The sequence below is a fragment of the Lissotriton helveticus genome, chromosome 6 (assembly GCF_964261635.1).
Source record: "Lissotriton helveticus chromosome 6, aLisHel1.1, whole genome shotgun sequence".
Taxonomy (NCBI): Eukaryota; Metazoa; Chordata; class Amphibia; order Caudata; family Salamandridae; genus Lissotriton; species Lissotriton helveticus.
In genome coordinates this window covers 913,889,392-913,911,608 of record NC_136067.1, presented here as the reverse complement: position 1 = coordinate 913,911,608, position 22,217 = coordinate 913,889,392, and the positions used below count along the sequence as shown (strand labels likewise).

At 45.8% G+C, this 22,217-nt stretch overlaps 1 protein-coding gene across 5 annotated transcripts in view; it reads left to right on the top strand.

Annotated features, from left to right (window-relative positions):
* Window positions 1-22,217, top strand: part of TUBE1 (tubulin epsilon 1) — a 202,338-nt gene that overhangs the window by 162,975 nt on the left and 17,146 nt on the right. For all 5 annotated transcript variants that reach the window (XM_078648563.1, XM_078648564.1, XM_078648565.1 and 2 more), the window contains 2 exons: window positions 3,175-3,315; window positions 3,929-4,103. In XM_078648563.1, the coding sequence (XP_078504689.1) occupies window positions 3,175-3,315; window positions 3,929-4,103 (316 nt within the window). The remainder of the gene's footprint in view (window positions 1-3,174; window positions 3,316-3,928; window positions 4,104-22,217) is intronic.

Below are 22,217 nucleotides of genomic sequence, written 5' to 3'. Positions count from 1 at the left end.
ACTACTGGCCATCCGATATGGGCAAAGCCCCTACCCCGGCCGCAAAAACGCTTGGAGTGACCCTGAACAGCGACCTCTCCTTAAAAACTCAAGTGGGTCAAGTGGTCTCCAAGTGTTTCTTCCAGCTCAGGAAAATCCGGAAGGTGCGACGTTTCTTCACTCCTGCAGCCATGACCCAGGTGGTGATTACCACGGTCTTATCCCACCTGGACTATGCAAAGTCCATATACCTAGGCCTTCCACTCTATCTCCTCAAGCGCCTCCAGATGGTCCAGAATTACGCAGCCAGGTTAATCACAGCGCAACCCAGATGGCACTCAGCTTCTCCTCTGCTTAGGGACCTCCATTGGCTCCCCCTGGCCCAACGTTGCTCCTTTAAAACTGGTTGCATGGGCTTATCCCAGTTAAAGCTTAATAATCAAAAAGCTGAACTGATGTTACTGGGCAGGAAGGCATCTTTTAACTCCCCCACGCTATGGCCCCTCTCTATGGGTGCTAGCCCGACCCCTAAGAACGTTATCAAGAGCCTTGGATTCTGGCTTGATGACGATCTTACATTTAAGGTTCAAGCCAGAAAAACCGCGGCGATCTGTTTTGGCTTACTTAAATCTCTGCGAAAAATGATCCCTCTACTCCCGGATGGAGCCAAAAAAATCTTGGTACAAGCCATGATCCTGCCGAGGCTGGATTACGGTAACACGCTCTATCTGGGAGCTCCGGTCTCAGTAATCCAGAAACTGCAGGTAGTGCAGAATTCTGCCGCTAGACTACTGACAAGCACCAGCTGCCGCTCTTCAGCGAAGCCAGCGCTGAGATCACTCCACTGGTTGCCCATTAAAGAATGGGTTCATTTCAAAGCCCTCTGTATAGCCCATAAAAACCTCCAGGGCAAGGGCCCTCCCATCCTGGCAAACCTGATTAAATCTTATAAAGCCCCCAGAAACCTTCGCTCGAATGACCAGAACTTGGCACAAGTCAACAGAATCTACAAGGCCCGCTCAGGGGGTCGTCTATTTTCTCACAACACCTCAAAGCTGTTGAATTCTCTGCCCGCTTCCCTCAGACAAGAGCCCAACCATCTCTCTTTCCGCAAGAAATTAAAAACCTGGCTTTATCCATTAAACTAATCTCCTTCCCCCTTTCTGTCCATAGCTGCAAGCGCTGGGATGCCTTTGGGTAGCCATGCGCTATATAAGAATCATTTTCATTTCATTCATTTCATTTAAATATCTCCACTGCAAAAGCCCTAAATTCATAGACAGTATTCTCACTAGGTACACCCCCTCCCGCAATCTGCGCTCTGCGCACCAAGCTCTCCTCCAGACACCTGCCTTCAAACGCAAACGTTCTGGTGGCTGCACATTTGCGGTTCTTGCATCTCGCCTTTGGAACACCTTCCCCATTGAGATCAGATCATGCCCAGACCTCTTGTCTTTTAGGAAAGCCTTGAAAACATGGCTTTTTAAACAAGCTTACCACTGATAGCCTCCCCTTCCCGCCGTCAGGATTTATTCTCTGTCTACTCCAGCGCCAGGAAACCAACCGGTGGCAGCGCGCTCAATAAATACTTTTTAACATTAACATAATAACGGGTGATGATGGGGATGATATACGCTATACGATGATGATAATTTAAATAGGGACTTGCAGGAGACCAATGGGTTAGATAATTCCAACGATACTGTTTTGGTTTCACCCATTGGACCCCCAACAGTAGTGAACACTTCATTTGCTGTAGCAAGAAGCAGAATTGTGGGAAATGTAGTGTCCTTTGAATGTGTTATGTAAAACAAACAGCATGAAGAGAGACTTCATAATTAAGCCTCCTGTCCTGCAGTACAATTGTGCTCTAAAACAGTGTTTCCCAGACTGTGGGTGGCGATCCACGAGAGATGTTTGGTATTTATCTTGTCACATTTTCCATGTTTCTAAGACAGAGGTCAAATGTCAGTTATTGTCTTCTGACAAATTGCTGCTTAATCTTGTAACATGGGACTGGTATTTACTTTTCTTTTTCTGACTGTAAAGTGACAACAGTTTTTAAAGTGAATTGTGTGTCTATCTTGCTACACGATAGGGAACGTAAAAGGTAACGCCATTTATTTTTGTTTCTTTGTAAAAACCTTTAAATGAACATTATGTATTCATCATTAGGTTAGCAAATATGAATCACATTTTTAGTAACTTTGAATTGTGCTGGAAACAGAGATATTAACAGGATCAAAACAAACCAAGACACTTTACTTTATGGAATACAAATGATAAATATTCACAGAAACCTGAACTCAACACATTTCATCTGAGTGCTATATAGTTTTATCAGTAAAACGGTATGTCTATGCAGAGTAGTGGCCTTTTCAATGGAAGATATGCTGTCTGTTAATGACAGTGCCCTACTACACATTGCTACAGTTACATAAAAAAAGATCGCTCCTTCCCATGTATGTGGCTTTGTATTTTTTTTATTTTCTCGTGGGGAGATTGTGACAGTCACTTTCGTATATCACTCGAGAATATTTTAGTGGATTGCCCATGTGTGGAAAAACGATGGATTTGGGCCCAGATCTTTGGACTGGGGTGAATGTGTGACATTGATCCACATTCTGTCCATCATTGTTGTGTTTGCAATTACCGCTCTAAGTGTACTGGGTATGCTCAGACGTGAGTCCCAGGCACTCCACACCACTGGAATCAAGCTAGCCGGGCTGATGAGAGGTGTTACCTCGAAACCGGGCCGGTCCTCGGATGCTTGTTTCCGTTCTGGGAAGGACATGGCTTTTGTAGTTCGGACTGGACTGTTCCCATGGGGCACAGGGTCAGCGCTGATTTGCATATCGCCATTGTCTAACCCAGGGTGGTGTGGAGTGGAAAAACGATGGATTTGGGCCCAGATCTTTGGACTGGGGTGAATGTGTGACATTGATCCACATTCTGTCCATCATTGTTGTGTTTGGATAAAAAGTACAGCACTTAATTGAAGTGTGTGAACATTTTAGCATAAATTACTTCTTGATCAATCTTTAGCATATTCTGTGTGAGATGTTGAAACCTTTTTTTCATTTTCTTAAATACTGCGCCATTTCATTTAATCTGTCATAAGTGGCAATTCTTTTTTTATTTGTTTACATTTTGGAAAGCGCGTTGAAACAACTGTGTATTGCCTATTTTATTTAGGTTGGACCAGATGTTTTCTGACGCTTTTAGCAAAGATCATCAGCTTATTCGGGCTGACCCCAAGCACAATCTGTATCTTGCCTGTGCGCTTATGGTTCGAGGAAATGTACAGATTTCAGACCTTCGAAGAAACATTGAGAGGTTGGATATTAACGTTCTTAAATTTTACTCGTTCGGTACAGTGTTTTACATGTTTTAAAAGTTTCGTATGTTTCTGCATTTGAGAGGAAAACTGAGAAAAGTGTGAAAAACATTAGAAATGCAGTACCTAAGGCAGAGGCAGGTGATTAGCAAAATAATCCTTTTAAACTTGTTTTTAATATAGTTCTTCATAAAGGTAAGAGTAACATTTGGAGCCAAAATTACATTGCTTGGATTAATTTTGCTTTTACTTTAGATTCTAAAATGTGTGCCACATGTACATGCTACTCGTGCACAACATTTGAATACCCGATTCTTCTGAATATTTTTAACATGACGAGATTAGAAACACGTTTCCCTGGTTTCATTAACTCAGTAATGTCTTCACTTATGCTCTGCATTTTCCTATTATGTCCCTTAGTCTGAATTGTCTTTGCATAAGTTTTGTAACCTGTAAGGCAGCAATTTAACATGAAGTATGTGAAGTTTAAATGAGTGTCTTTCAAGGTGCTTGGTGGTATGTTCAATAAATAGTGGACTCTAACATGTCTTTCATTCAGTCTTTCGAGAGAACAGTACAATAACAGCTTGTTAAAACATTTCTATTCTTCAGGCTAAAGCCTTCACTTCAGTTCGTCTCCTGGAATCAGGAGGGGTGGAAAACAGGCTTGTGTTCCGTGCCTCCTGTTGGTCATTCTCACTCACTCCTTGCACTGGCAAACAACACCTGTGTAAAGCCTACCTTTGTGGAGCTCAGAGACCGATTTGCTAAACTTTATAAGAAAAAGGTACGTGGGGGTTAAAACTGGGCAAGAAAAAAGTCTATACTTTTTAAATAAACTCCGGACCCAACTCATAGCTGCCAAGGTTTCAGATTGCTTATGTGTGACATTTCCAAAGTTTCAGTGTACTTATGAGTGACATTCAATGACCAATGTGTGACACTTAAGAGTGACGCTTTCTCGGGAGTAAAATCAAGCAATGATGTACATAAAAACAGATAAATACCAGAAGTTACACTCATATGAGCAATGAGAAACACAAATGTGGTTCTGAAATTCTGGACCCTACTGTTGTCCCGGTATCGAGGTCCGATACCCGTGTCCCGAAACATCAACGTACCATGACGAATTTGGTGTCGACGAACCGATAATGATTAGGACATCATTCCTATGCATTTGCGTCATGATCGAGACATGCTAACACCCCTAAATCGTAGTTTCCGTCCCGACCCCTCAGACTCCATTTTGTAAACGGTATCCATCTTGTGTCTTGCCCTCATGATAAGTCAATTAAAGGTCGAGCTTGATCTAAAAGGACACGTCCACCTTCCCTGACTCCCCCCTGACCTGTCCCAACTGACTCCCTTGCCTCCAGCCAAACCTGTTTGGGCAGCTCCTCGCCCAGTGGCCTAATACGATAGCATCAATGCATAACATGCCCCAAACCATTCACTACATCCAGATCATGTTTTCTACACACACGCCTGTCCGCGTTCCCTGTTTATGGCCAGTTTTATGACTAGGAGGTGCCTTCTTTTATTGGGGCTTCACCGATATCTGATGGGAGTTCCGGGCTTGGCTGGGTAATCTATCACGAATTGGACATCTAAAATACGGGCTTGCCTACATGACTTCGCTCTTTTGTATTATTGTAGAAATATGTGTATAGCCATATCATAAACTCAAGAATTCTTGCTTGCAGCTATTATTTTTGTATATAAGGAGAAGGCTGGTTCTGTAAAAACGAACAGTCTCCTGAGAACACATGACCCGTGTTTGTCGTGCTTCTAGGACACCTGTTACTTGGTAGTTGCCAATAAAACTTGATCTCTGACTGCGACTAGAAGACTCAGTGTTTCTGTGGTCCGGAACAAGGGAGAACTCAGAGGTCTTTGGGTGTTATCCCCTGGCACCAAACGGGTTCCTAAAAACCCGTTACCTCACAAAGATCCTAAAACTGCTGCAAATCACCTGATATGGAAGGGCACATCTCTCTCTCTTTCATGCGATTCATTTATTTTACAGCGCTTATCTTACTAGTGTAGGATGTCAGAGCACTTTACATCACACAATGAATAATAAGTGTGTAAATCAGTCTATAGGAAATCCTACATAATACAGGCGAGGATTACAAATTGTAGAATCACGTCATCCCTACTAGTAGGCCATATATTTTAAGAGTGGTTCCGAGAAGCACAGACATTGAATTTAAAAAATACAACAGTGGTTGGTTTTACTAAAAACAATGTTTTCCTAACCCGACTAAATCTTTTATCAAGATTAGGATAATGAAAGCCTGAGAGGAAACATAATGTTCGAACCTATACAATGCAGTTTGAATACAGGCCCTTTATTGCAGTTCATAAGTAATTGTGTTTTATTAGGATTACATTTTACGATTGTAATTTATGAACTGTAAGTAACAAAAGGATCTCTGTGACAAAAGGAGTATCCCACTGAGCTACCCACATAAGCACTTTAGTGATCTGCATGCACACGTTCTTTGCAGCAGGCATATTAACCCTCTGTGCTACTTCAAGTTGGGTGAAAACTGCCACTAGACAAAACACTGATATTGATCCAGCAGGAACATTATTTATTTATTTATTTATTTATTTATCTAAACTTGTATTGCGCACAGCTACCCTCAATGGGTTTCCCGGCGCCAGGGACAGACAAGAGAAGAAAGCAAGCAAAAAGCCCAAACAGTGCAGACGGATCAATTAAACAAAAGAGTCTTTAATTTTTTCCGAAATGAGAGGAGATCAGTCTCGGCTTTCAGAGCCGGCGGAAGAGCATTCCACATCCTTGGACCAAGATAGAAAAACGAGCGGCCGCCCATTTTTGCCAATTTAATTCTAGGGACCAAGAGATTGCCACTGGTGGAGGATCTTCAAGTACGACCAGGCTCATAGACTTGAACCAAGTTCTGCAGGTATTTAGGAGCAGAGCCCTGCCGAATTTTAAAAAGAAGACATAAGGTTTTAAATTGTACGCGGTTCGGGACCTTAAGCCAATGAAGGTCACACAGAGCCTTGGCTGCAGAAGATCTCCGGGGTACATTACACAATAAACGAGCTGATGAATTTTGCACCACCTGGAGTTTGTTTATTGTGGCCTTATCGGCCCCAAGATAAAGCACATTCCCATAGTCGATGCGGGAGATCACAAGAGCCTGGACGACAGTTCTCCGAGTAGAGCAAGGTAACATCCATAAGATCTTCTGCAACCATCTTAAGATGGAGAAACAGATTGCAGCGACCTTTGTTACCTGCTGTCTCATTGAGAGCTTATCGTCAATAAGAAAGCCGAGGTTGCGGGCTACGGGGGTTGGATTCGGCAGAGGACCCATGTCGCAGGGCCAATGTCGAGGGCCCCACAGATCTTTATTTTTGCCCAAAATAACAACCTCGGTCTTATCACCGTTGAGCTTGAGCAGATGGTCGTGCATCCAGGCAGCAACGCGTGATAGGCCAGACTTCAAAGCAGAGACCTCATGGCCCTCACTGCTAGAGAGAGAGAACACTATCTGCGTGTCGTCAGCATACAAATAGATTGTTAGGCCGGCGTCCTCCACGATGGTGGCAAGGGGTCTGATGTAGATATTAAACAGCAAAGGGCTGAGAATCGACCCCTGGGGGACGCCGTATGCTGATGAGTAGACAGCAGATTCGGCTTCTGTCGAAAATACCTGAAAGGTGCGTCCTCTTAAAAAGGAGGCAATCCAGGCCAGCGCAGATCCAGCAACACCAAGGGAGCGGAGAGAGTCAAGAAGGATGGAATGAGACACGGTATCGAACGCTGCACTCAAATCCAAAAGGATGAGTGCAAAGGTCTCCCCGCGATCGATACCGTGCCGAAGCCTCTCCGTCACCCCAAGGAGTGCGGATTCAGTGGAATAATGTGCGCGAAACCCGGATTGGGACGGATGGAGATATCCCACATTTTCGACAAACGAATTAAGCTGGGTGTTCACATGTCGTTCTAAAATTTTAGAGCATGCAGGCAGCAGGGATATGGGCCTAAAATTTGCTAAGTTCGTGATGTCAGCGCCGGTCTTCTTCAACAAGGGAACGACCATAGCATGTTTCCACTCCTGTGCCATCGTAGACTTTATAAGAGAGGTATTCAAAAGTCTCATTAGGACTCTCCGTGGCTCGAGGTCCAACAGTTTTAACATTTTCATAGGGACAGGGTCCCGAGGGGAGCCTGACCTGATACTATTTAGGCACGATAAAAAGGTAGTGTCATCAAACAAAGACCAGTCGTTGATGATCGTTGAAGGGAGGGGAAGACTCCCAGAAGTAACCACCAGTGAGGACTCAGCAGATGGGGGGGAGGTAGACAAAAATTCATGAATACGCTCCACCTTAGAAATAAAGAAATCAGCAATGGCATCACACTGTGGTTTGTCCAAAGCCGGAGGAGAAGGTACCGTGTCTGCTCCTGTTAGCTTCTTTATCATTGTAAAAAGAGTCCGCGGACAATTCTGGGCTTGAGTGATCGTAGATGCCGTAAAAGTGGCCTTGGCCAGTTTACAGTTAACATGATATCTCTTTAGTGCCTCTTTATAAGCTGCCTTACTGGGGATTGAATAGAAACGCCTCCATTTTCTTTGTAATGCCTTGCACTTGGCTCGTTGTGATTTTAGCTCCTCTGAGAACCAAGGTGCGGGAGGATAAAGAGATCTGTGATTCTTAGATATGGGAGGGAGAAGTGCAGTTACAGCATCCCTTAGCCACTGGGACACTGCAGCATTAGATTCTAATCTAGATTTTTCCAAAGTCGGGATAGATTCAGAAAGGTGTTGATTAAATGCCACCATATTAAGCTTGTCCCACCGATAAGAAAGCTTGCTCTTACCAGCACAAGGCTTAGCATTAGATGAACAAAGAGGTAACACAAAATGTACCGCAAAATGATCAGTCCATTCTAGTGGGCGGGCCCTTTGGGAGCAGTCATAGGGTAAGTTAGAAATGATTGGGTCTAACAGGTGACCTGCTGAATGGGTAGCCCCAGAGTTTCGAAGTGAAAGATTGAAAACTTCGAGATCTGACAGTAACGACTGACTGAGGGTACCTTCAGCGTCCTCAAGATGGATGTTGAGGTCACCAAGAATGGTGAAATTAGCCGATTTAAGTAATATAGGGGATATAATATCGGCCGAAGACGATATCCAAGGGCCAGCATTGCCCGGAGGACGATATATTAGAAGACCAGTAAGCGTTAGTTGAGGGCCAATCGTTAATTTGAATAGAGCGGCCTCACATCCAGAGAGGGAAAACGACTCCAACTTACATTGGTAGATGGATTTAAAAATAATAGCGATCCCCCCACCCTTCCCGGAAGCCCTGTCCTGACGTACCATCACATAGCCGTTAGGAACGGCTAAAGAAATGTCAGGTCCAGAGCTTTCGTGAAGCCAGGTCTCGGTTAAAAACAGAGCGTCTGGTGACTCAAATTTAATTTGTTTTTGGGGAGCGATCTGCAGTTAATACTCCAAAATTGGAGAGGAAGGGAAGGCTGAAGAATCTTAGTGGCCTTCCATTTACCGCGGTGATGTGCCTTAGCAGTTTGCGTCTTAGAAAGCGACATTTTACCGGTAGAGTAGCCACAACCTGCACAAGTGAAATAATGGATAGGTAGAGTACAGATAGTACAAGAAACAGGAGTACGGGGTCGCAAGGATATTAAACTAAATGCGGAGTATGTCAGACGATTGGGAACGAGATCATGATTTAACCGACCTGAGTTGGAATGCAAAATGTCGATTACTCACCAGAGTGATCTCCTCATGATTTCAATTGTTGCCAGAAAACTGGATACAGAAGGAATTCGTCAGGAAGTGGTTTTATCTGTGAAACACAGCACCTTAGGAGAGAGACGGTCCCCACATTGTTGTTGTTAAAAGGACCGATTCCCATGTCCTATTCCCTCGCGGGCAGAACCAGTAAAACAAAAGTAAGCACTGTCTACAACTGCTTACATATATACAGAACTCAGGGGCCTCTGCACTGCATGGCATAAAGTAAAAAGCAAACTGAAAACACAGACAGGAGAAGGAAACATGGTATAGGGAATGTCCGGGCCCAGGACCACAACAGTTGAAACTGAAAATACTCTATAAAAAAAAACCAATTCCTACCTTAGTATTCGAATAAAAGCTACTTGGAAAATGAGGCCCCTGCTTGTCTGAGGAATGCCTGCAGTAATCTTCACAGAAAGTCACAAAGCTGCGCTGGAGCGTCCTACCGCATCGGGCTACCCTGAATTGTCCATATGTCAATTTGTCAGGGAGGACAGTCAAATTCTGCCGGGGGCAGCAATTCTTGGGGGCTTAGGTCTGTTGGCCAGAAATTGAAATGAAAAAACAGCCTATTGCTACAGCCTGCGCCAAGTCCGGACCCTGCAGTGTGAGCGGGACCTGCCAGACGCCCAACTCTGGCGGTGGGCGCCAATTCAAGATGAAAGAACAGAAATACTCTATTGTAAAAAAAAAAAAAGAAAACTGTTCCTACCGTAGAATTTAAAAACTTTGGGAACTTTAAGGGAAGCATGCAGCAACCTTCAGAGAAAGCCAGGCCCATGGAGTCAGACATCAGGCCCATGGTGTCACAACTCTGTGCCACACCGTCCTGCTGTCATGGGCTGCCCTGAAGTGTCCATCTGTCGAGGTCAGGGACAATAAAACTGCGGCCGGTGGCAGCAATTAATGGGGACCTAGGTCCACTGGCAGGAAATTGAAGAAATAAAAAATACATCATGCTGCCACAGGTTGTGCTGAGTCTGGACACTGCAGCAAAGTCAGTCTGTTCACGTGACCGAACAGGCGCTAGCAGCCCAGTCTAGCAGCAGATGGCGCCAATTCAAGATAGTAAATGCCCATGTGATTCTCTGCAGAATATGTCCCCAGTGGCCACAAAAAGGTGTCAGTGGCTCTAACAGGGAGTCGATGGGGTGGCGCCAGTTCCTGAAGAATAGCAACACTGGGAAGGCACACACTAAGACTTCAGCTGTAACACAGGCAGTGTATGCAGGCAAAGATAACCAGCACATGAATATAATTTAAACCACATTTTGTTAGAAGAGAGAGCGATATCTTGCTCCACTCTTGAGAGGCTGCAAACTGTCACGAGCCCGGCCGCCTCGTGGCCACAACCACTCCAGCAGCATGAAGATTCAGCGGCAGAAATGTACAGTGGTTGCGATCTAGTAGTCACCGCATTCCTGTCCTCAGGGTTGGGTCGGGTTCGCCGCTGGTTGTAGATGTCGATCAAATGTTTTAAATAATATGATTACTGTGGTGCGAGCAGCGCTCATTGCCACTACAGCAGTGAGCACCCACAGCTACTGCAACTCAGGAACTGCAGTCACACGCCCACGCAAACGCACACACAACAGCACGTTACGTCAATCACGTGTAAATCAGTATGCTACGCAGTGGCAATCAAATAATTGTTACATTGTAGCAGCTAAGCAAGAGCTGCTGGAGCCCCTAAAGCCTGCTGGGAGCCACTCAAACTTTAGTTTAGCATTCCAAGGGTGCATAGTTACCAGCACTAGAAAGGCTTAACAGCGAAGGAGCGCTATGCCTATTATGCGTGACTTTGCAATTCAGTGTGGTGATGCGAACCACCACACTGAAATGCGTTAGTATCACGCCTAATGCGTGATACTTGGCAGGGCTGCCAACTCATGTTTATTCCTCCTGAAGGGAACACTAGCATAGAATTAAAGAATGCTCTATACATTAGGAGCAGGCTACATATATGTGAGCAGGCCTGCCTATGAGTAAATTACATCAAATAGCTCCTTTACTAAATGGTACCATGAGAAATTCTTGTTTGTCACTGACCACTCTATTATGCAGACATGTTAGTGAAAACCAAGTCCTAGTCTTTCCATCATCCTGTGCCTCCTTGCTCTTGGTACTCTACTCTAGGTTTCTTCTGGACTCCCAAGTTTCCACCTGTTAGAAATGAGAGTCTCTAATTGGTAGAGGTGTGCACTTTGTCCAAGTAGGGACCCTTCTTCCTAGTCTGGGTAAGAGGGATACTCTTCTAAAATACCCACTGCTCACCCCCTTGGTAGCTTGGCAGGAGCAGACAGGCTTATCGAAGGGGCAGAGTGTAAAGCATTTGTGCATGCATACAGTAACACAATGAAAACACTACAAATGGACACCCCACCAGTTTAGAAAAATAAGTAATCTTTATCTAAACCAACAAGACCAAAAACAAAAAAAATCCAACATATAGTACTCTTGAAAATAGTTACTGTGCCAAATAACCTTTAAATTGCAGGAAAAAGTGATAATACAGTTCCTCTGACTCGATAGCTCGGTCCGGGATACTGAATACGACAGTCTAACTGTTCCAGCCAACCGCTTCTATACAAGTTAGCAAAAGCGTTGATAGATCAGACACAGTACCGTTTGTTATTGCGGCCGACACAATGGTATGAGCCGGTCCGGGGCTACCGTCGTGGTTGCGAGGTGAGATGGAAGCATTGCAGCATGCGGTGTCCTCATGACTCGGTGCAGACAGAGGCTCGTTGACGGAGTCGGTGAGATCAAGGCTTGCGTTGCAGAGTGAGATAGTGCTCGATGCGGTGCTGGCAGGTCACGATGCGGCGAAGGAGCCACTTGATGTACGAGTCAGGCAGCGACAGAGCCGATAATGTGAGGGCTGTGTGTAGTGAAGCAGTGCGTAGTGCAATGCCCACAGGACATGGTGCAACCAGTTGCTCGTTGACAGAGTCGGTGAGCCCAGGGTTGCGTTGCGAGGAGGTGTTCTCTACGGTGCCTTCAGGACACGGAATCCTGCGACGGACTCGGTGAGAGAGTTGGTTACCCTTTTCTTCTGTGGCGAATGAAACCAGTGTTTCCTTAGATGATGCCCAGAAGCTTGGTGAGGTCTTTGCTGTTCCTGAGACCTCTTGAACAGGGGGCAAGCTCCACTTCAAGCCTCTGGAGACCCTTTGCAAGCAGGATACACACACAGTTCCTCTCCTGGGCACAAACAGCTACTGCCGGCCAGCCCCAGACATCACACATCAAAGGGGCAGTACTCCTCCTCCAGTTTCTCCAGCTCTTCTCCTTGGCAGAGGTTCCTCATGCAGTCCAACAGTGATCTAAAAGTCTGGGGTCTGGGCCCCTCTTTTTATACAGCAAACATATTTGTTCTCTGGTGGCAGGGAAACCCTGTGCTCAGTCAAAACCAGTTCTGTCTTCTCTGGTGCAGCTTCCTGGCAGGATGTGGAGACAGCATTGTGTCAGGCAGACCAGGCCCATTCAGGTGAAAGGAAACCTCCTCCCCCTACTCTAAATGCAGCCCAGGTCTAATCAGTCCATCCCTGACTCATCCAGACTCTCTGGAGCCATGCTCATCCCCGGCCCTGTCACTAAAGCCACACAGTCAATACACATCCTAGCAGTGGCACACTGGATGGCTAAGCAAGAAAATACCTACTTTCTAAAAGTGGTATTTTCAAACACAGAATGTAAATATCCTCTTCACTAAAAGATGCATTTTAACATTCTGAGTTCAGGCATACTAAACTTTATGTTCGAGGCATATGAGCTGCAGATTACACACTATGCATAGATGGCCCCCTAGTGTTGGGCCCGGATGTTTGCAGTTTGTTTTGTTGTAGAAAAGTCTTTGTAAGTCACGGGATAGGTGACTCCTCCTTTGGATGATACTGCGCATGGGCATCGGCTCTATCCCCAGATATTTTTTTTCCACCACCGGGCTCGGATGTGTTTCCAGCGCTTCGTGTTGGAACCAATTTCCTTCGGCGCGCAATTCTAACCAACTTACAAAAAAAGTTTTGAGCGCTTTTCCAGTCAACGCTACTCTTCAACATCGAGGATCTCGATTTCGGTCGTCGTCGATGGCCTTCGGGCCTAGCTAGGCCTCGACTCCAGCTCATGGGGAAAGGACGCCATTTAAAAAGTGTCCTCAATGTGGGTCGAAGTTTCCCCACACCGACCTTCATGAAGTGTGCAACCTCTGCCTCTCTCCGGAGCACGAGGCGAAAGACTGTTCAGCTTGTGCCTCTTTCCGCTCCAAAAAGACTATCCGGGACCGAAGAGCGAGGAGAACAATGGCTCAAAGATCTTCAGCTCCGATTCCGGACGACACCTTCGAAGAAGGCATCAACGTTCCTGAACAACACGACGTCGATAGCAGGTCCGAGGCAGAAGATTCAGATGTCGAGGACATCACTCCAGCGCAGCGGGTCGTAAGTAAGACGTCGACCCCGACCCTTCCTCGACACACCCGAAGAAGGCCCCGGTCACACCCTCGCCCTCGGGCTCGGGTGCACACCGACACTCTGCTTCTACTGCCCCACCTTCGGGCCCGGCCCGGCCCGGCCCTAAGAAGCCAACTAAGCCTTCAGGCGACTCGGGCTCGAGTCAGCCTTCACACGGTGCTGACGCACATCTACCGGCACCGAAAAAGACAAAGGCGCCGACTACACCTACATCCAAGCCATCGGCGCCGATACAAACCACTACTCCTTCGGCACCGAAACTCAGGTCGGAACCAAGCAAACCCGCTTCGGATTCCAAAAAAACACCGGAACCGAAAAAACCTTCAGATCCGAAAAAACCATCGGATCAAAAAACCATACCGGAACCGAAAAAAATCCTCGGAACCGAAAAAAGCTTCGGAGCCGAAAGAGACTCCTATTTCCCCAGTGAAAGACATAGTCAAGAAACCAAAACAAGCCACCTCGGTGCCCAAACCTTCCTCCGCACCAAAAGATGGACCTCCTGCAGAGGATTTACCTTATCCAGACCCTGCTCAAAAGACTCTAGCTAAGGGTCCAATCACTGGACACTTAATTTTGGCTTAAAAAAAGCGACCACTGGACACACCAGCTCCGCATTCAAAGAAGAAGGACATGGCTACCTCTCCCTTAAGACTGCCTTCCCCTTCTCTTTCACCTGTACCATCACCACATCCTCCCATACAACAGCATTCCCCGGCATCCTCTATTATACCAGATGATGACAACTGGGATGATGGCTCTGATAATATGGGGGTAACATACCTGATCCAACCACTCCTACAGGATCCCCTGACCTGTGGGATGATTATACCACCCCAGATGTCCCAAATGTCCCTCAGGATGACTTATACCCTTCAAGGCCTTCCCCACCAGAAGACACTATAGGGTTTAATGAATTAATCCACAGGGCTGCACAATATCATGGGGTAGACATACATACAGACCCAGTAGAGGATACCTTTGATAATGCACAAAGGTCCTCATCCATTTTACCAATGCTTAAAGGAGTGATTAACCCCTTCGCTGCTAGGCCTTTTCCCCTCCTGTGCTAAGCCTTTTTTTGGCGATTTGGGGTAGTGCGCGCTTAGGCCCCTGTAGCTTTTTGACCACATAAGGTATCCACGCCAAATTTGCGTCCTTTTCTTCCAACATCATGTGGATTCTAAAGGTGCCCAGGGTTTGTGGATTCCCTTGGAGGGGTCCCAGAAATTAAGCAAAATACAGTGGAATTTGTGTTTTTTTCAGAAAAATGGGAAAAACGGGTTGCAAATGAAAGCCTCTGGGTTTTTCCCTGCAAATGTTATCAAAAAAGGGTTTGTGGGGCTAAAATCTCAATTTTCTCAGCTTTTAGGGAAAGGCAGTCTTGTCAGAGAAGCAACATTTTTCACACAGTTTTGGCATTTTTCTGGGACAGAGCCTATTTTTGCTATTTTTAGAGCTTTCAACCTCCTTCCAGTTAATGGTAGAAATGAGTTTGAAAGCAATAATGGATCCTGGAGATCTATACATTTTCAAAAAGTAGACAAAATTCTGAATTCAGAAAGGGGTCATTTGTCTAAATCCATGAAGGTTTCTTTATATAAACTAACAGTTAAATATTGGAATAATTGAAAATTTGTTGAAAAAAACAGCCTTTTGTCTCAACGTTTTCACCTATAACTTCTTGTAATTTTGACAGCTCTTGGAAAGCAATATACCGTTACATCCGTTAGACCTTCCTGGTTGTGGGGATATGTAGGACTTGTAGTTTCACCTAGAACCCAGATCCAAAAACTGAGCAGCAACTTGCAATGGTATTTTATTATTTACTGGAAAATGTATACATGGAAAAATCGGTATGAAAGACACCTATGTATTTCTGAATTGGGTACAAATTATAGAGTTTATAAACAGTATATATTTGCACATTTTCAAAATTGGGACTACTCATACTAGCATGAGAATTATTGGTCATTTTTCAAAAAGATTTTTTTTACACAATGTCTTTCATTGGGAAGGGAGAAATGCATCAAAACTCAATAGGTAATAACAGTTGATTTACAAATCTGAATTACCCTAAGTCTCCAGATAAAAACGGTACCTCACTTGTGTGGGCCGTGGTCACACCTCAATTTTGCAGTTAAAAATGGACCCTTTTATGGCAAAGTGCCTAGCTGTAGTTTTCGCACCTTAGCTCTGCCGGCACCTAGGGAAACCTAGCAAACCTATACATTTTTTAAAACTACACACCCAGGGGAATTCAGGATGGGGTGACTCGACTGACTCCCACCAGGTTCTGTTACCCAGAATCCCTTGCAAAGCTAAAAAATTGACAAAAAAACGCATTTTCCTCACATTTCTGTGGTGGAAAGTTCTGGAATCTGCGTGTATCAACAAATTTCCACCCACCCAGCGTTCCCCCAGGTCTCCTGAAAAGAATGGTACCTCACTTGCCTGGGTCTGCCTAGTGCCTGCGACAGGAAACAGCGCAAAACGCAACGTAGTCGCACCGAAATTTCGCAGTGTAAACGGGCCCTTTTTTGGCAAAGTGCCTACCTTTCGTTTTTGAACACTAGCTCTGCCGGCACCTAGGGAAACCTAGCAAACCTATACATTTTTGAAAACTAGACACCCAGGGGAATTCAGGATGGGGTTACTCTACTGCCTACCACCAAGTTCTGTTACCCAGAATACCTTGCAAAACTAAGAAATTGACAAAAAAACGCATTTTCCTCACATTTCTGTGGTGGAAAGTTCTGGAATCTGCATGGATCAACAAAATTTCCACCCACCCAGCGTTCCCCCGGGTTTCCCGAAAGAAAATGGTACCTCACTTGCCTGGGTCTGCCTAGTGCCTGCGACAGGAAACAGCGCAAAACGCAACATGGTCGCACCGCAATTTTGCAGTGAAAACATGCTCTTTTTTGGCAAAGAGCCTACCTTTTGTTTTTGAACCCTAGCTCTGCCGGCACCTAGGGAAACCTAGCAAACATATACATTTTTGAAAACTAGACACCCAGGGAAATTCAGGAAGGGGTGACTCGACTGTCTCCCACCAGGTTCTGTTACCCAGAATTCCTTGCAAATTTAAAAAATTGACAAAAAAAACACATTTTCCTCACATTTCTGTGGAGCAAAGTTCTGGAATCTGCGTTGATCAACAAATTTCCACACACCCAACGTTCCCCCATGTTTCCCGAAAAAAATGGTACCTCACTTGCCTGGGTCTGCCTAATGCCTGCGACAGGAAACAGCGCAAAACGCAACATGGTCGCACCGCAATTTCGCAGTGAAAATGTGCCCTTTTTGTGGCAAAGAGCCTACCTTTGGTTTTTGAACCCTAGCTCTGCCAGCACCTAGGGAAACCTAGCAAACCTATAAATTTTTGAAAACTAGGCACCCAGGAGAATTCAGGATGGGGTGACTCGACTACCTACCACCAGGTTCTGTTACCCAGAATCCCTTGCAAAGCTAAGAAATTGACAAAAAAACTCATTTTCCTGACATTTCTGTGTTGGAAAGTTCTGGAATCTTCGTGGATCAACAAATTTCCACCCACCCAGCGTTCCCCCAGGTCTCCCAAAAAAAATGGTACCTCAGTTGCCTGGGTCTGCATAGTGCCTGCGACAGGAAACAGCGCAAAATGTAACATGTTTGCACCTCAATTTCGCAGTGAAATCGTGCCCTTTTTTGGCAAAGAGCCTACCTTTTGTTTTTTAACCTTAGCTCTGCCGGCACCTAGGGAAACCTAGCAAACCTATACATTTTGGAAAACTAGACACCCAGGGAAATTCAGGATGGGGTGACTCGACTGCCTACCACCAGGTTCTGTTACCCAGAATCCCTTGCAAAGCTAAGAAATTGACAAAAAAAATGCATTTTCCTCACATTTCTGTGGTGGAAAGTTCTGAAATCTGCGTGGATCAACAAATTTCCACCCACCCAGCGTTCCCCCGGGTCTCCCGAAAAAAATGGTACCTCACTTGCCTGGGTCTGCCTAGTGCCTGCGACAGGAAACAGCGCAAAACGCAGCGAGGTCGCACCGCAATTTCGCAGTGAAAATGTGCCCTTTTTGGCAAAGAGCCTACCTTTCGTTTTTTAACCCTAGCTCTGCCGGCACCTAGGGAAACCTAGCAAACCTATACATTTTTTATAAACTAGACACCCAGGGGAATTCAGGATGGGGTGACTCGACTGCCTACCATCAGGTTCTGTTACCCAGAATCCCTTGCAAAGCTAAGAAATTGACAAAAAAAATGCATTTTCCTCACATTTCTGTGGTGAAAAGTTCTGAAATCTGCGTGGATCAACAAATTTCCACCCACCCAGCGTACCCCCGGGTCTCCCGAAAAAAATGCTACCTCACTTGCCTGGGTCTGCCTAGTGCCTGTGACAGGAAACAGCGCAAAACGTAACATGTTTGCACCTCAATTTCGCAGTGAAAATGTGCCCTTTTTGGCAAAGAGCCTACCTTTCGTTTTTTAACCCTAGCTCTGCCGGCACCTAGGGAAACCTAGCAAACCTATACATTTTTTATAAACTAGACACCCAGGGGAATTCAGGATGGGGTGACTCGACTGCCTACCATCAGGTTCTGTTACCCAGAATCCCTTGCAAAGCTAAGAAATTGACAAAAAAAATGCATTTTCCTCACATTTCTGTGGTGAAAAGTTCTGAAATCTGCGTGGATCAACAAATTTCCACCCACCCAGCGTACCCCCGGGTCTCCCGAAAAAAATGCTACCTCACTTGCCTGGGTCTGCCTAGTGCCTGTGACAGGAAACAGCGCAAAACGTAACATGTTTGCACCTCAATTTCGCAGTGAAATCGTGCCCTTTTTTAGCAAAGAGCCTACCATTTGTTTTTTAACCCTAGCTCTGCCGGCACCTAGGGAAACCTAGCAAACCTATAAATTTTTTAATACTAGACACCCAGGGGAATTGAGGATGGGTTGACTCGACTGCCTACCACCAGGTTCTGTTACCCAGATTCCCTTGCAAATCTAAGAAATTGACAAAAAAAACGCATTTTTCTCACATTTCTTTGGAGGAAAGTTCTGGAATCTGCGTTGATCAACAAATTTCCACCCACCCAGCGTTCCCCCTGGTCTCCCGAAAAGATTGGTACCTCACTTGCCTGGGTCTGCCTAGTGCCTGTGACAGGAAACAGCGCAAAACGTAACATGTTTGCACCTCAATTTCGCAGTGAAATCGTGCCCTTTTTTAGCAAAGAGCCTACCATTTGTTTTTTAACCCTAGCTCTGCCGGCACCTAGGGAAACCTAGCAAACCTATACATTTTTTAATACTAGACACCCAGGGGAATTGAGGATGGGTTGACTCGACTGCCTACCACCAGGTTCTGTTACCCAGATTCCCTTGCAAATCTAAGAAATTGACAAAAAAAACGCATTTTTCTCACATTTCTTTGGAGGAAAGTTCTTGAATCTGCGTTGATCAACAAATTTCCACCCACCCAGCGTTCCCCCTGGTCTCCCGAAAAGAATGGTACCTCACTTGCCTGGGTCTGCCTAGTGCCTGCGACAGGAAACAGCGCAAAATGCAATGTGGTCGCACCTCAATTTCGCAGTGAAATCGTGCCCTTTTTTGGCCTAGAGCCTACCTTTTGTTTTTGAACCCTAGCTCTGCCGGCACCTAGGGAAACCGAGCAAACCTATACATTTCTGAAAACTAGACACCCAGGGGAATTCAGGATGGGGTGACTCGACTGCCTACCACCAGGTTCTGTTACCCAGAATCCCTTACAAAGCTAAGAAATTGACCAAAAAAATGCATTTTCCTCACATTTCTGTGGTGGAAAGTTCTGGAAGCTGCGTGGATCAACAAATTTCCACCCACCCAGCGTTTCCCCGGGTCTCACGAAAAAAATGGTACCTCACGTGCCTGGGTCTGCCTAGTGCCTGCGACAGGAAACAGCGCAAAACGCAACGTGGTCGCAATTCAATTTCGCAGTGAAATCGTGCCCTTTTTTGGCAAAGAGCCTACCTTTTGTATTTGAACCCTAGCTCTGCCGGCACCTAGGGAAACCGAGCAAACCTATACATTTCTGAAAACTAGACACCCAGGGGAATTCAGGATGGGGTGACTCGACTGCCTACCACCAGGTTCTGTTACCCAGAATCCCTTGCAAAGCTAAACAATTGTGAAAAAAATGCATTTTCCTCACGTTTTTGTGGTGGAAAGTTCCGGAATCTGCGTGGATCAACAAATTTCCACCCACCCAGCGTTCCCCCAGGTCTCCCGAAAAAAATGGTACCTCACTTGCGTGGGTGGCTCAAGGACCCGCGACAGGCAAGGGCCCCAAACCTAAGGAGGCGACATCAAAATAACCTATCACTAACCAACCTGGTTTTGCAAGGGGGTTCCCATGAGTTTTTGGCCCGGGGCTCGGCGGCCATCTAGGGAAACCTACCTAACCCACACATTTCTGGAAACTAGACACCCGTGGGGGGTTCAGCGAGGTATGGCATGCGTGGGTCCCCCAAGGTTTACCTACCCAGAATTCCCTGCAAACCATAAAATTAGGTTAAAAAAAAACTTTTCCATACATTTTTGCGTGGGATCTCCGTGCCGGCAAAAATGTCCTACCGCCCAGCGCTCCCCTTGTTCTCCCTTGTAAAATGATACCTCACTTGTGTAGGTGCCCCAAAGCAGAACAGGCTAAAAATGAATTTTTAAAAATTGTAGTGTTTGGGATTGACAAATTAAGCACCTCACCTTAGTCACAGGCCTTTGGCCCACCCACACAAGTGAGGTATCATTTTACTCGGGAGATCAAGGGGAATGCTGGGTGGTAGGACATTTTTGCCGGCACGAAGATCCCACGCAAAAATGTATGGAAAAGTGTTTTTTTAGCCTAAATGTAAGGTTTGCAGGGATTTCTGGGTAGGAAAACATTGGGGGACCAACGCATGCCATACCTCCCTGGACTCCCCCGGGTGTCTAGTTTTCAGAACTGTTTGGGTTTGGTAGTTTCCAAAGATGGCCACTGAGCCCCGGGCCAACATCTCATGGGAACCACCCTTGCAAAACCAAATTGTTTTGAATGAATTAAGTTTGCAATTTGAGAGCATGCGATTCTTGGGACAATATTGCATGGAAATTGTGATAGACATTTTCAAGTTTGCAGGAGATTGTGGATAAAAAAAACCAATAGAATTCACCAGAAAGACATGACCATATACTCCCGTGGTTTAACAATAATAAATTTAGTAAGTTATTTATAGCTATAATGTACACCTTAACAGAGTTACTCAAAAGTCAAACATTCAAGCACGGCTATCTATTCCTCAAAGACACACACATACAGGTTGGATTTGGCACGAGGGCAAGTGATGGTTTAGTACATAAAATTTTATTAACAAGATATTTCAACAAGATGAAATGCTCTGTCAATAAATAAATGCATAAAAACCGAACGAGTGACTCGCAACTCGTGAGCTGTAAAGCCACGACAAGGCACCAACCGTTTTACAGGCCATTCACGCACCTTTCATACCTGATACACACCAGACCATTGACACCATCCGGAAGGAAAAGCAACACATTACAACATTCACAAAAAGGGACAAGGTACACCCTACTTCAGAAAGAGAAAAAAGACAAATATTACTGCACAGCCATCTAATCCGCAAGCACACACACATACTGGTTGGATTTGGCACGAGGGTGAGTGATGATTCAGTACATACAATTGTATTCGCAAGTAATTTCACAAAAATGAAATACACTGCGTATAATTGAAAGTATGATAAACTGAACCACTGACTCACAGCTCGTGAGCTGTAAAGCCACGTCAAGGCACCAACCTCTTTACAGGCCATTCATACACCTTTCGTACGTGTGACACATCCAAAACATTCACACCGCCAGCCGCGGACCCATCACATTACAACACTCACACCAGCAGACAGCGCCATTCAAGGGCCCATCACTTTCACACGCCCACATTTCTGACACTGCAACTACACAAAATGATGGACTGCGTGGAGTGTCACTCAACTAGCAGTGTGTGTAGTGACCAAAAGAAAGTAACTACTCACACACCGCCAGTCGAGCACCAGTCCACCCACACCACCATCCAAGCACCAGACCATGCACACCGCCAGCCAAACACCACTCAGCGCACACCGACAGCCAAGTACCACTCCACACACACCACCAGCCAAGCACCACTCCACGCACACCGCAAGCCAAGCGCCACTCCACACACACCGCCAGCCAAGCACCACTCCGTGCACAGACAGCCAAGTACCACTACACGCACGCCACCAGCCAAGCGACACTCCACGCACACCACCAGCCAAGCACCACTCCACGCACACCGCAAGGCAAGCACCAATCCACACACACCGCCAACCACACACCAATCCTTGCACTCTGCCAGTCAAGCACCAGTCTACACACACCACCAGTCAAGTGCCAGTCCACGTACACCACCAGCCAAGCACCAGTCCACACACACCGCAAGGCAAGCACCAATCCACACACACCGCCAACCACACACCAATCCTTGCACTCTGCCAGCCAAGCACCAGTCTACACACACCACCAGTCAAGTGCCAGTCCACGCAGCCCGCCAGCCAAGCACCTAACCATGCACT